The sequence below is a fragment of the Pleurodeles waltl genome, chromosome 5 (genome assembly GCF_031143425.1).
Source record: "Pleurodeles waltl isolate 20211129_DDA chromosome 5, aPleWal1.hap1.20221129, whole genome shotgun sequence".
Lineage (NCBI taxonomy): Eukaryota > Metazoa > Chordata > Amphibia > Caudata > Salamandridae > Pleurodeles > Pleurodeles waltl.
Window position 1 is genome coordinate 69,029,309 of NC_090444.1, and position 15,040 is coordinate 69,044,348.

At 50.3% G+C, this 15,040-nt stretch overlaps 1 protein-coding gene across 4 annotated transcripts in view; it reads left to right on the plus strand.

Annotated features, from left to right (window-relative positions):
* The window catches only part of TRIM54 (tripartite motif containing 54), a 192,502-nt gene that overhangs the window by 103,611 nt on the left and 73,851 nt on the right, over window positions 1-15,040 (plus strand). For all 4 annotated transcript variants that reach the window (XM_069233587.1, XM_069233590.1, XM_069233588.1 and 1 more), the window contains one exon: window positions 2,381-2,505. In XM_069233587.1, coding sequence (XP_069089688.1) covers window positions 2,381-2,505 — 125 coding nt within the window. The remainder of the gene's footprint in view (window positions 1-2,380; window positions 2,506-15,040) is intronic.

The following is a 15,040-nucleotide window of genomic DNA, read 5'->3' on the forward strand; positions in this document are numbered from 1 at the left end:
AGTGTGTCCTGAGTTGTAGCGGTATTAATTAAATATGCAGCTGTATTTTATTGCAGAACAACAAAGTATTATTGTGTATTGATCTTACTTTTGGCAAAAGGTATTACTGCACGTAGCACATGTATTTAAGGCGCACTAAGTAACGCCTGGAAAAGTAATAAAAGTGAGAGGCCTGTTTTTGTTGCTTATGTGATTTAATCAGTGAAAGATGGGGCGTGAAAGCGCATATATTTGTACTGTTGTCCTTGGTGAAAGGGCCTGAAGGATGCAGTGTAGCTGTTGGTAGAGTGTGAGGTGTAAGTAGACACAGTGTCGGGCAAAGTGTTAAAAGAACCTAAAGGCAGATTGTGAAGCTTTAAGGCTGGAAAGGCAGAGAAGCTTGGCGGTGCTTAGACCTGTGGATAGGCGGAGGAGGGATCGTCAGAGTGGCTGTAAGATTGTGGTGTGAGTTTGTTTACGGGTAGTAGGAATGTTAATGTTACAACTTACACATTTGTGCATAAAAGCACAAAGGAGTGAAATTACCATCCTGAAGCCAGTAGGCTTGCTGCCTGAATCAATCAATCAATCAATCAATCAGGGAATGGAAGTCAGGAGTTTGTAAAAGCATGGGGGAGTGTGGCGGGGTGAGGTGAGTCTAGGGACAGAAGAGGAATATGTAGGTGGGCGAAATGAAGTTGTGCTGCTCCAATGTAATGTCCGGTCTGGTAAGTGTTTGTCAGAATGACCGATAGAGAGGTGTGTTGTTGGTGTGTGTGCCCCGAAGCAGGGTGGTAAGTTGTGGTGTTAGTAAACAATAGCTGCACTTTGTATTTTACCAGGAAGCTAGGGCCAAATGTATATTCTGGTGTAGGCAGTGCATGGTATCTCCTAGTGCAAGTAAACAAATTGTGTTCTTTTTGTCTGTTTAGAAATGTAAACTGAAGCATAAGCATATGTTTAATGTTTCCATGAGTTCTTATTGTCCTGGTGTCACTGCACTTGCGGTTTGAACACACACTTCCAGGAGCTTGCTTCATTTTCAAAGGATAGGGAAGGAAGAGGGGTTTGAGGTGCTTAGAAGAACAGTGAGGGGGGTATTGTCTGTGAAGAACGGCTTTGCCTACGCTGAACTTGTCCCGATGTAATTTTCAAACACTGGGAAACATTTAGCAGCAACTGCACTGTTGTCTGCTTTCACTCTAAGAAGCAACATTGAGGTGGAGAGGGGGCTTTAACATTTATATTCACCTCTAGCTGGTCCAAAGATAAAGGGCGAAGTTAAGGGGCCGTCAGGCCTCCTCTTGTTCCAATCTGATCCTGGCTGGGTGCGGTCTGGAGGCTCACACTTTGGTGCAGATGGAAGGGAGGGGGAACAAAGGCTCACAGCTTGCTGCAAGTGCAGGTGCTTAAGAAAGGCTGCTTTTGACTTTGTTCAGTCCCTGTTTATAGGAGAAATGCATGCACTGTAAGAAAGTCAGATGTCTTGGTCTGTCCCAGTACCTGCACTAATAACAATGTAAAAATCACATTATTTTATTTCTTTTATACCGCTACCTATCCCAGTGCAGGGTGTCAGGGCGCTTTAAATAACATACATATTACACATTGACAGTACTTCATGTGAGTACGTAAATCAATGTACAAGATGTTTGTTGCCTAAAACAGTGAGGGTTACAAGAAGGTGCAGGAGTCACATGGCCTTCATAGCTCACTGCGCTATATTAGAAGGATCACGTTTTATTATCTGCAAGTAACAAAAGGATCTCTCTGTTAAAAGAAGTAACCTGCTTACTTATTTAGCTAAAATAAAAATCTGTCATCTGCATGTTACGTGATGTGCATGAGCGGGCTCCATGGGGAGAGTAATCTGCATGCCTCCTTCCTGTAAACACTCCCACTTTGAAGTCACCAGAAAGCTAAGCAAACACCAAGCTTCCTGGAAGACACAGCTTGACATTTGACCTCTGTCTTTGAATGCACAGCAAATGTGGCAAGATAAGAACAATATTTAAAGGCCTGTGTGCAGAAAGCAAGCAAGAAAATGTGAGTTACAAATCAAAAACCCAATGGTAATCAACAGGTGGAATGGATTCATAGGTCATCTTTCTGAATGTCACCAAGATATCTTTAGCAAACCAGACAGTTCTGCTGTCTGGTACCCTGTGACCTAAAAAGGAGAGGAAGGGGAGAGTGATAGTGGAGAGAAAGAGAGAAAGAGAGAGAGAAGGCCTCTAGGGCTGCCTGTGTTTCTCAGTCCAACCCTGGTCTTATTCACAATTTTCCTGTGTTCTGACTGAATTTGGACGATGTGTTTGACATACCGTCACTGTAAACTGATTGTTAATTGGGTGAAAGTTTGAGAAGCAGCCCACTTACTGACACCCCTTCATCTTTGTAGGATCACGGATACATCCAAGGAGCCCCCCATCGAGCGCCCGGAGCCCGGCTATGAGACCATGGACCACTTCAGCGTGAATGTGGATTACGTGTCTGAGATGCTGAGAACCATTGAGTTCCATTCAGGTACGTGGAGGTGAAGCGTGCACACCACCAAGAGGTAAGAAGGGTTACGTGGCACCTGTAGGTGTATTAAGCACCCACGTCTGACATCCATGCGTTACCTTCAGGCCATAGGTTTGAATCCAGTCAGAGATAACTCAGCCATTTATCCTTCTGAGGTTGATAAACTGAGTGTTTGTCTATTTTCATTCAGCTGAAAGCCTTTACAACGTAAAAGGTAAAATAGTGAAATAGATATTCACACTGTAAAATCTAGGCAGGAAAAACGAGATAGATAGATAGATAGATAGATAGATAGATAGATAGATAGATAGACAGAAAGGTCGATCTCAAGGGTACATCTGGATTACGAAACCCAATGTCCCCCTGACTGGCGCCCTTCTACTACCGGGCCCTGCCATAGGTCTCATCACCCATGGTAAGTGGCACTCAGAGCGTAAACCATGATATCCTTATATGACCTGACCCCTGAGCTTCCCTACCTAGGTTTCTATAGCTATTACCTTCATAAATATCTTTGGTCTCAACCATGAACAAGTGTGGCAGGTCGCCCGCCGCTCTGAGACCACACTCACAAATCAATGATTACCTTTTTCCTTTTGGCCAGATTATCCGGAGTCCCCAGACAGTTCATTTGGGCCACAAAAGTGTAATTCCATGACCTCTATTGCTGGAATCAGGACAAATACACTCCTAATGCTGATCTTCACAAGGGGAGATTTCTTTCCAGGGAACTTCAGCAAGTTCTGGATTGCCAGAGGCTTTAATCCAAGTCCCTCCTCTCCCTCACAGACCCAAACAGGTGGCACTTTTACCTGTCTGTCCCAGCAGGAGACATCCTTGTTTCCGTCTGCCCAGTGCTGGAGATGCCTGGTAGAAGGGCACCATGGGGAGTTGACTGAAATAGGGCAGAAGGGCAAGACATGTCTGTAGTGTTTTAGGGAATGCAATGAGGTCACTTCCTCTTGAGGTGGATAGGTGCAAATGAGCTCCACTGGGTTGGCTTCCTTTTTTGAAAGATAGTATTGGTGGTAACCCAGTGATGCCACTTCCTGTAGAGATGGAAGTTGGGGTATGTGGTGATGTCACTTCTTGTTCAGATGGCTGCTGGGAAATGTGGTACGCTTGTCTGATTTGTTATTTTTTTAAAGGTGAATTTAGCAAGAAGCCACTTCTGATAGAGGTGATGCTGACAAATGGGTCCACCAATCAGTGGTCAATTGCTTTCTAGATAAATTTGCACTATGCAAATACTTTTTGATGCATGCATACATATGGGGGGCTGCTGGAAGGTCTTTCCATTTTCCAGTAGCTAAAAACAGACATCCTGGGGGTGTTGAGTGCCTGTGTCTGATGCAGGAACACACACTACTAAATGCTAGACACACAAAATGACCCAAACAAAACGCTCAACTATGATTCATGCAATCACGCAAGCATAGTGCGTTTCAGGAAACATGACACAAGACTTACATAGGCCAACAAAAGATGGGCAACCCACAATCCTAAACCAGTGTAAGGCGTCTCACGAAATGAACTCTTAGGAGCGTAGCTTCAGGGGGGTGTTTGCGGTGTTAAGCCCCCCCAATACATGTGTTTTCTTACAAATAGGTGGGCACAGGTGCTTTCAGTCTGGTATCGGAGGTTCTGTCGGGTTTCACTAGGATGTTTTACATACACACAGACACAAGGGCATGCACACTTTCTTCCTCTGTTTTCAAAGTCGTCCAAAATATTATTTATTTTACAAAGTCATTGTGTTTTCCCTCGTTTAGGGCCTGATTTAGAGTTTGGCGGGCGGGTTACCACCATCACAGCCACTGTTTTATGATTCCCATAGAATATAATAGGATTGTGATTAACCCCCATCCGCCATGCTCTAAATCAGGCCCTTCGTATCAGGCCCTTAGTGCCCTACCAACCTGCATTCCTCTCCCTTTCCACTGCCCCTTCGGCCCCTCATGAGCCCGGCTTGTGTATAGTGTATTTTAACGTTATTAGCCAGGATGAATGTTGGAAAATCGGAGGCCTCCCCTCCAACTTACTGACCAAGTTACATGGTGAACTCTTCCCTCCTGGGCCTCTATAAACACTCCGGAAATCATTTACCAGGGCCTAGCGGCACACTGTGCCCCCGGAGCATCATTTTATTTTACGCTCCGGTGTCGCAGTGTGCCAGCCCGTATTTCCAAGGCCACACAAAGCCACCTGGCGTGGCTTTTCATGGACTTGTAAATATGGGCCCCTTTCACGCATAACACTGTGTGAAAAGGGCGTTCCATGGCTGCTGCTTGGGTAGTTCCTACGCAACACCCAAGGAACCCGGGATAATCTGACGCATTCCCAGATTTATAAGTCTGGGAATTCGTCAGATTCCTACGCTACCGCAGGGTGGCGTAAAAGTGATGCAACAGGGAGAAATATCTTTATTTCTCCCTGTTTTTTCCTCTTTCTTTGTATGCTGCATTCTGCAGCACACATAGAAAGAGGAAAAACTTCTTGTGATTGTTTTTGTGCAGGAAGGTGTCCCTTTCTGCACAAAAACAATCATCACCACAACGAAGGCACCCTTGCACCAAGGTGCAAGGGTGCCTGCATTGGTGCATGGCAGATATTTGTGCACCAGGGCAGGGGGAGAGGAGAGAAATGTGCTGTATCTTGTAGATAAGGTGCATTTATGCCCTTTCCTGGTGGCGCAAGGCCCATTCTGTGCCGCCCTGCTTCACAGGCCTTGTAAATGAGGCCCTGTGCATGCAAACCCCGCCAGGAGCTGGTGGTAATGCAAGCTCAGCCGCTGCCCTGATTACTAGGTTCCCCAACTAACTCCCTCTGCTTCCCATCTGCCCCATCTGGCTTCTCGTTCAGAGCTAGGGGCTTATGCATCAGAACCATGCATTAGTGGTGGAGACCACCTTCAGTGCAAGGCTTGAACCCATGTTACTTTGGGGTCACCAAGACAGTGTTAAGGATAAATGTAGATCGCTCCAAATGCCGGGATCTGGTTATGAAAAAAGATGAACGGAATGCTGAACAATGCAAACATTCACCCCCAGTCACAAAAATCTGGGTTTAATCCATTTAATCCATCGTTCTTTTGCTCACCAAGCCACCCCAGTTTGGACCCAGCCATACGCAAATCAGTCTTGACCCTGTGCCTCATGGGAACAGTCCAGCCCGAACTGCCAAGCCAGGTACTCCCTGGACCGGAAATAGGCATCCTAGGACCAGTTTCAGGGCACCCTTCATCAGCTAGGCTAGCTTGAATCCAGTGGCGCAGTGAGTATGGGACCCACGTCTGGGCATACCCTTCCCACTTGGGGTGACAAATGCAAAAAGAACAGATGATGGACGGAATGCTGAACAATGCAAACATTCACCCCCAGTCACAAAGATCTGGGTTTAATCCATCATTTTTTTGCTCACCACGCCACCCCAGTTTGGACCCAGCCTTATGCAAATCTGTCTTGACCCTGTGCCTCATGGGAACAGTCCAGCCCAAACTGCCAAGCCAGGTCTTCTGTGGACTGCCGGGTCAGAGATGCTCATCTCTGGTCCAGCAGGTCCAACCGCCCTGGCGGTATGAGTAGGGATGTGGCGGGTTGGCAGAGGCCAACCCACCACACTCATAATATGGTGGTCTTCACCCCCAGCCTGTTGGCTGTGAAACCGCCACCGTGGCCACCAGGGTCATAATGAGGGCCATTGTGCTTGCTGCACAAAGATGAAAATATTGATTTGTCCCTGCTCTTCTGCTCAAAAAGTGGTTTTGACAAGGTAATGTCATCCACAATACACCCCCCCCCCCCCACCAATCTCTCAATCTTGTTCCCCTGTTTTAGTTGCTTCAGTTTTCTGCCTCTGCTGTTCCGGTTACCTCCCCATCTTATTCTGGGCCAGAAAGTGTCAGTTCACAGGGTACACACAGTGCTGTGCAGCAGGTGCATTAACGGTACCAGATGTTTTGTGACACCACAACACCGGACCACACAGCCACAAATCAGACCCACACACAGCCCATTCTAGCACTGCCGGAGTGCCCCGTGGACCAGTCACTCCCTGTCATCAATGCCCAGTCTCTAGAAACGAGTGCAGCACTTTCGGCCTCACAGAAGTTTGGTTTATAGACAATTCACTTCCTACAATTCACAAGAGGACCCAATCAGGTTTCAAATTCATTTTAGCTGATAGGGGTGGTTGAGTGACAACTGTGCACCTGGAAGAGCCGGCACAACAAGAAACCACAGTGTCAGTGTCAGTTGCTGCTGCTGCCGATTGTGTGTGCCTGAAAGAGCCTGCGGCTCTGTGTTCAAGACCTGCCTTCACCCGCAGGGACCCACCTGCGCCTCATCCCTGGTGGCCTAGAGACCGTATGCGTCTGTCTGTTTTGCTGTCTTTCCTCTTTTTTCCTGTTTTTACACCTTTTTACTGTATATCTCTCTTTGTGCACTTTTTCACTTGTTTCTGCTTTTGGTGCTCTGCCCCTTTGGCGCTCCTGTGCTTCCCTTCCTGCCGCTGCTGCCCCTGTGGCCCCACCCTCGATGCACTTTCCCGCCCTCCCACCTTCCAGCTGACCAATCCCTCCCCTTCTTAAGGGGGGGCGCTGAGTGGCCGCCGGCAGTTGGCGCACTGCTGGTGCGCCAAAGGCAAGCCTGTCTGCACCCGTCCACGCCTGGACCGTGCCCAGTGCCAGAGACTCTGGTTCTCGCACAATCCACTGATATGACGCTGAAACCCTTCGCGCACTAAACCCAGGACTCTCGACCTACTACCACCTCACTTCCCCAAGAGGTACCCATGGACCTTTTGCCTGCCTTGACTTCATAGCCCCCACGCACTCACCTCCAATAACTACATACTCCTTGAAGGCCTCAGCTTCCACATTGATGATCACAACAACCACAACACCTCCTTGCTACACCAGAACCTTGATGTAATTGGTCTCAAGCAATTGGTCACCTCACCAATGTATATCGCAGGAAGAGTGCTGGGTGAACCAGCTGGCTTTCTTGGTGGTGTGCTTTCATGTGTTCGTTCGGAGTGGAGCTACGGTGTTGGTGCAATCGGCAATCCATTGGAAGATGTTGCATGCTGAGGTGTTGGCATCTGCTGTGTCAGGGTGGCGAGTTGCTGAGGGTGTTGATGATTTGCTCCTCTGTAGTCTGGTACCATTTCTTGTAGGGGGGGGATGGGCTGTGTTATATGAGCTGCACGTGTGGTGATGCAGAAATGGATGCAGTGGTGGTCAGACCAGTGTAGTGTTGTTGAGTCGTCGATGGTGAAGTTGCTGCTGGCGGAAAAGACGGGGGCAAGTGTTTGTCCTGCAGGAAACTGGGGAAAAGATGGAGGAGCAGCAAATCCCAGGAGGACCTTGCAGCCTTTAAATCTGCCACAAGATCCCACCATGGCCTCATCATAGTCACCAAAAAAAATGCCCTGCAGGGCCATATCAAATCCACCACTCACAACACAGAATAACTTTTTGCCGTCATCAAGGAATTTGTCAAACCACACGCTAAGGCCACTAACATCCCTCCTTCCCAGGGCCTCTGCGACAGACTAGCCACCTTCTTCCATCAGAAAGGCAATGATGTGTATGACCGCTTCGGGCCCCAAGACTCTCCGAACTCACCAACAATGCCCCAGCTCGGATCCACTGAACCTCCACAGTTCCTGCACACCTGGACCCCCTTCACAACAGACAAGACTCGCTCCATCATGAGCAGCATCCACTCCCGAACACCCACTGATTTTTGCCCCCACTACATCTTCAACAAAGCCAGTGCCTCGATCGCACCTGAGCTCCGCAAGACCATCAACTGCTCTCTAGAGTCAGCCACCTTCCTCGAGGAACGTGCCTAGATCCACCCGCTCCTGAAGAAACCCACAGCCGACCCCAGGGATCTCAAGAATTACCACCGCATCGCGCTGCTGCCTTTCCCAGCCAAGGTCGCCGAAAAAGCATTCAACGCTCAGCTCTGCCAACACATCAAGGACAAAAACATCCTGGACATATCCCAATCAACATTCAGAACTAATCAGATCATTGAGATCGCCCTGCTCGCCACCACAGATGACATCCACTCTCTCCTCGACCACGGCCAAACAGCTGCCCTCATCCAAATGGACCTTCCACACAGTGTCCCACCGCACCTTATGCACCCGACTCCCCACAGCAGGCATACACAGCTAGGCCCTTTGGTGGATACACTCCTTTCTTACAGGCAGAACGTAGAAAGTCAGACTCCCGCCACACCTGTCATAACCTATAGAAATCAGCTGTGGAGTACCCCAAGGATCCTCGTTGAGTCCCACACTGTTCAACATCTACATGGCCCGCTCTCCCTAGTCATCAGAAACTACAGATTGAATATCATCTCCTACGTCGATGACACCCAGCTGATCATCTCCCTGACCAAAAACCCCACAACTACCAAGAAGAACTTCCAAGACGGGATGGAAGCAGTCGTTGTCTGAATGAAGGAGCGCTGCCTTAAGCTAAACTCCGACAAGATCGAGATCCTCATCCTCGGACCCTCCTCCTCAGCCTGGGATGACTCCTGGTGGTTCTCCACATTTGGTAGTCCCCAACCCCTACAAACCACGCACGCAACCTCATAGTTGTCCTCGACTCAGCCCTCACCATGACAAGACAGGTCAACTCCATCATCTCCACCTGTTTCCGCTCCCTCCAACTCCTGCGGAAGATCTTAAGATGGATCCCAAGTGACTACTGCAAAACGGTCCCACACGCCTTGATCACGAGCAGACTTGGCTACAGCAATGCCCTCTATGCGGAACCACCAAGAAGAACCTAAGCAAGCTACAACATATCCAGAACGCCACCGCCAGACTAGGCCTGACCATCCCTGCCGAGAACACATCACAAGACCCCTGGGAGACCTCTACTGGCTCCTTGTCGAGAATAGGATCAACTTCAAGCTCCTAGTACATGCTTACAAGGCCCTCCACAACCTTGGACTCAGCTACCGCATCACCTTTTACTCCCCTGCCAGACCTCTCCGCTACTCCCAGTAGTCACTCACCACCGTACCCTGCATAAGGAAGTCCTCTGTTGGAGGGAGATCTTTCACCTACCCAGCGGAAAAATGCTGGAACACCCTGCCTCTCCACCTCATACAGTCACCATCGCTACCTCAATTCAGGAAGGACCTTAAGTCCTGGCTTTTCGGGCTGAACCTTGAGGACCCAATCCACAGCGCTTTGAGACCCTATGGGTGAGTAGTGCACTTTAAAAATGCAAATCGATTGAATTGATTGAGTGCGCATGTTTGTGGCATGCACAGCCCAGGATGTGTACACTCAACCTATACACAAACGTGCACTGTGGGAGTGATCCACGGAAGGTGAAAAGAGCATCAGTGCTTAATTTGTAAATGAAAGAGTGCCGGTCCCGGAAGTTGTACTCAGAGGTCTGCGGCCAGGGCAATTAAGCTTCGGAGTTCTGAATTCCCAGGCTGTGCAGCTCGACTCTTTAATTCACTACCAGACACCCCCGTCCCCTTTATCTCACTCCTGCAGGTTCCTGCTTTCTCCCCTGGGACGGTTTTTCCATCTTTTTTATTTAGTGTTTCAGTCTCTTCTTCTCTATAAATGTTTAATGCAGAAAAATAAGTGCCGGTCCCCAAAAATAAGTGCCGGAGCCCCCCAATGGCAACCACCGGCTCAAATTAAACACTGCTGAGCATGGTTGTCATGTAGTGCCAGTGCAAGCTTCTGTGGTACGCAATATCTTTGTATGGTGTCTAATGGCATGAAATGCCATGTTACGTTGGTGTGGTTATGTCATTGTTTGGTCTGTTAATGTACGGGCGCTGCATCATTATTGGCACCTCTAAAGGTACAAGCAGCATCGCATTAAATACAACGATCAACCAATCACATATGTCCAGTGGCGGCCGGGAATGTGAGCGGGTCCACATATGCACACACATACCTACACTCACCCATTTACATGCACACACACACCCACGCACTCACAAACCTGCACACATCGATACACCCACCATTCACAAGTGCATACACTCTCACACACCCATGCACTGCACACATGCATACATACATGCACATTCAAACAAACAACACAAAACGTTAAAACAAAAACTTACTGGGCTGCAGTAGTGATTTCAGGTGGTGGGGGAGAAGTCAGGGTCAGACTGCTACAAACAGTAGGCCCAGGCACCAAAATTAAAGTGACCCCTATTAGCTAACCAGAATGCTAAAATATATGCCCATATCTGCAAATCAGGGTAGTTTTGAACTTGTAAAGACATGGGTGGTCATTCTAACCCTGGCAGTAAAAACCGCCAGGGCGAATGACCGCGGTAGCACCGCCAACAGGCTGGCGGTGCACCGCTGGGCATTCTGACCGCGGCGGTTCAGCCGCGGCCAGAAACGGAAAGTCGGCGGTGTACCGCCGACTTTCCGCTGCCCTTGAGAATCCTCCATGGCGGCGGAGCGCGCTCCGCCACCATGGGGATTCTGACACCCCCTACCGCCATCCTGTTCCTGGCGGGTCTCCCGCCAGGAACCGGATGGCGGTAGGGGGTGCCGCGGGGCCCCTGGGGGCCCCTGCAGTGCCCATGCCAATTGCATGGGCACTGCAGGGGCCCCCGTAAGAGGGCCCCAAAAAGAATTTCAGTGTCTGCCTAGCAGACACTGAAATTCGCGACGGGTGCTACTGCACCCGTCGCACTCCAGCAACTTCGCCGGCTCCATTCGGAGCCGGCTTCATCGTTGCTGGGTCTTTCCCGCTGTGCTGGCGGGCGGCCTTTTGGCGGTCGCCCGCCAGCACAGCGGGAAAGCCAGAATGGCCGCCGCGGTCATTTGGCGGTAACCGCATGGCGGGCGGCGACCGCCGCCCGCCGCGGTTAGAATCACCGCCATGGTGTATGGGCATTTGGCAAGATATGGGAGTCTGCATGAATTTGTGTTTGTTGCAGGTAATGTTTGTGGGAATATCAGTGAAATCAACAGTAAAAACCCGCCCCTCATGCTACAAAACAGGCCCACAAACTGCTTAAAAATGGTCCACACACTGATCTGTCAGACCAGCCCATCGGGCACTAGCTAATTGCTCAATAGCCTAATCCGACCATGAAAGAAGCCTCAGTGGTTGCTGGATGATTGGGACTGCTGCCTTTTCTCACTGGCTGATCTTGTTATGGGTCAGCCAATGAGAGGGGTGGCTGAACCTCACTCATCACAGAGTGGGTGGGGCCAATTAGACTGCTGACCCCAGCCCACTCTGTGATGAGCGTCACTGATGTACATGTAGCCTTGGGCACTTCAGGGATTAAAACTGTAGAGGCCAAGTATGAGTCTACCTGTGACACACCCCTTTGTCATGAGGGTGAGGACCTCAAAGCACTATGCCGGGCTGAGGAGGCCACACCCACAGGGCTGTGAAATCTTCAGCCCAGCAAAGTTCAGCTCAGGCAGCCAAGTACCTGCACATTTAGTGCATGTACAGCGTCTGGCTACCTGACCTGAACATGAAGAGTGTCTGTCAGGCTGATGTTTGCTCAGCCTGACAGACGCTCCTCATGTTTGTAAAAGGTGGGGGCAGGGGGTGGGGCATCTGCCCTAAAGGATGGGCCACACCACATATATCTTTCAAAGATATTCAACAAGCACAATCGTTTTTTGTCCTGTGTGCGGCTCATCCGAGTGATATGGCTGGCATGTTTTGAGTGTCATGAAGCTGAAGCAAAAGCAAGCAGTCTCAATAGTGTGATGAGTACAAACATTTTGAAAACAAGCCTTGGCAAAATCAATAGTTCTGGTCTTGGGTAGCCTGCAAGTCTTTAATTTTATGGACATATGCAATATACATTAAAAGTCTAAAAGCAATAAAGTGTATAATGACACCATATAAAGGTGGTGTGTATATGTTTGCAAAAAAAACTAAAAACTGTCCATTGGAAAAATTAAAAGTAATGACAGTACAAATGAAAGGAGATATTGCCTATTAGCTCTGGCACTGAAGTGGTCTACTTTTAAGTGGCGGTGTCAATATGCAAGAGCAAAATTCTATCACTCATAGTGAAGCCAGCCAAAAGCTGGCAAGGTAAGGCGGTGCCCTATAACCGCATACTGTATAGGGTGGTTGGTGGAAACAAAACATGAATGACACTGAAGTAGACCAATGGGTGAAAAAAACTGACCCAAACCCCTCTATGGTCATATATTTGCATATATTTTATCATGCATTTTTAACATTAAAAATATCCACGGTACTGTGCAGAAATGAACAGTCACAGCGAAGACCCGTCAGATCACGACGGGCAGCCCCTGTCCATGCATGATGAAGAGCTGAGCAGGGGTGAATTAATATCCGGCTGTGCATTTGCTGTCACGTGCTGGTAAATGGTACATCATTATCGCACTAGATGAAAAGTCAGTGGTACCCGCCCCCCTGTGGGAAGCGTTCAGCAGCGGCGGGAATCGTTGAAGGTGTCGGCTCTGTACAAAATGTCATCAATCTGCCGCTTCCGGACGGCAGCCTTCATCAGTCACTGGGAGTGATTATCAATATTGGGCGACCTTCTCACGCAACCCCCCTCTCCTCCACCCGGCTGCTAGTTACCCACCAAATACATGCCAACATTTTATAAGTGAAAAGTGGGAGATTTTAAAAAAAGTAAGCAGGAGAATGGATTTCTCCCATTGACTTCTATTGAGGCCTGAATCGGGTAATTGCCATGAATGGGACTTTCAAGCAGGTTGCAACAGGATTGGATATTAGAAATGCAAATATCGTTTTTTTCCCTACGGAGCACAGAGAAAGCACTATGGCAGGCAGACCGTGATGCCAGTGCTGTGTGCTGGCCTGCAGGAGCAGGTTACTGGCAGTACATACTCCAAGTTACACAAGACCAGGCCCTGTCAGCTGACCCCTGCAGAGGAATCAGGTTTTTACATGCAGGAATCGGGAGGCGGGAGACTAGCCTTGAAATCGGTGTTCTCCCGCCTGAATCGGGAGGGTTGGCATGTATGCCACCAGCAACTGAGCACCTTCAAGAGTGACGCATACGTAGGCCGCAGTGCTGCTGACGGCGCGTGAGGCTGGACGGTGGTACATGGGTGCCTTGCTTGCTGGACGGCACAGGGGGTCTCTGGTGTTTCTGGGCTCAGTAACGCCTGCAGCGACAGGGATCACCTGTCAGGTGTACACCCTAGAGCCCTACCAGGGGCTGTCACACTGCCAGGAGCTCAGCCCAGGGCTCTCCGGTGTGTCTGGGCTCAGTAACGCCCGCAGTGACAGGGATCACCTGTCAGGTGTACACCCTAGAGCCCTACCAGGGGCTGTCACACTGCAAGGAGCTCAGTCCAGGGCTCTCTGGTGTGTCTGGGCTCAGTAACGCCCGCAGTGACAGGGATCACCTGTCAGGTGTACACCATAGAGCCCTACCAGGGGCTGTCACACTGCCAGGGGCTCAGCCCAGGGCTCTCCGGTGTGTCTGGGCTCAGTAACGCCCGCAGCAACAGGGATCACCTGTCAGGTGTACACCCTAGAGCCCTACCAGGGGCTGTCACACTGCAAGGAGCTCAGTCCAGGGCTCTCTGGTGTGTCTGGGCTCAGTAACGCCCGCGGTGACAGGGATCACCTGTCAGGTGTAACTAGAGCCCTACCAGGGGCTGTCACACTGCCAGGAGCTCTTCCCAGGGCTCTCCGGTGTGTCTGTGCTCAGTAACGCCCGCAGCGACAGGGATCACCTGTCAGGTGTACACCGTAAAGCCCTACCAGGGACTGTCACACTGCCAGGGGCTCAGTTCAGGGCTCTCCGGTGTGTCTGGGCTCAGTAACGCCCGCAGTGACAGGGATCACCTGTCAGGTGTAACTAGAGTCCTACCAGGGACTGTCACACTGCCAGGAGCTCAGCCAAGAGCTCTCCGGTGTGTCTGGGCTCAGTAACGCCCGCAGCAACAGGGATCACCTGTCAGGTGTACTCCCTAGAGTCCTACCAGGGGCTGTCACACTGCCAGGAGCTCAGCCAAGAGCTCTCCGGTGTGTCTGGGCTCAGTAACGCCCGCGGTGACAGGGATCATCTGTCAGGTGTACACCCTAGAGCCCTACCAGGGGCTGTCACACTGCCAGGGGCTCAGCCCAGGGCTCTCCGGTGTGTCTGGGCTCAGTAACGCCCGCAGCAACAGGGATCACCTGTCAGGTGTAACTAGAGCCCTACCGGGGGCTGTCACGCTGCCAGGGGCTCAGCCCAGGGCTCTCCGGTGTGTCTGGGCTCAGTAACACCCACGGTGACAGTGATCACCTGTCAGGTGTACACCCTAGAGCCCTACCGGGGGCTGTCACACTGCCAGGAGCTCAGCCAAGAGCTCTCCGGTGTGTCTGGGCTCAGTAACGCCCGCGGCGAGAGGGATCACCTGTCAGGTGTACGCACCCAGAGCCCTGCCAGGGGCTGTCACACTGCCAGGAGCTCAGCCCAGGGCTCCCTGGACCTGGCACAGGGCTAGTACTCGGTGACATCACCGGACGGAATAGCCAGGGAGGAGAAGAAGG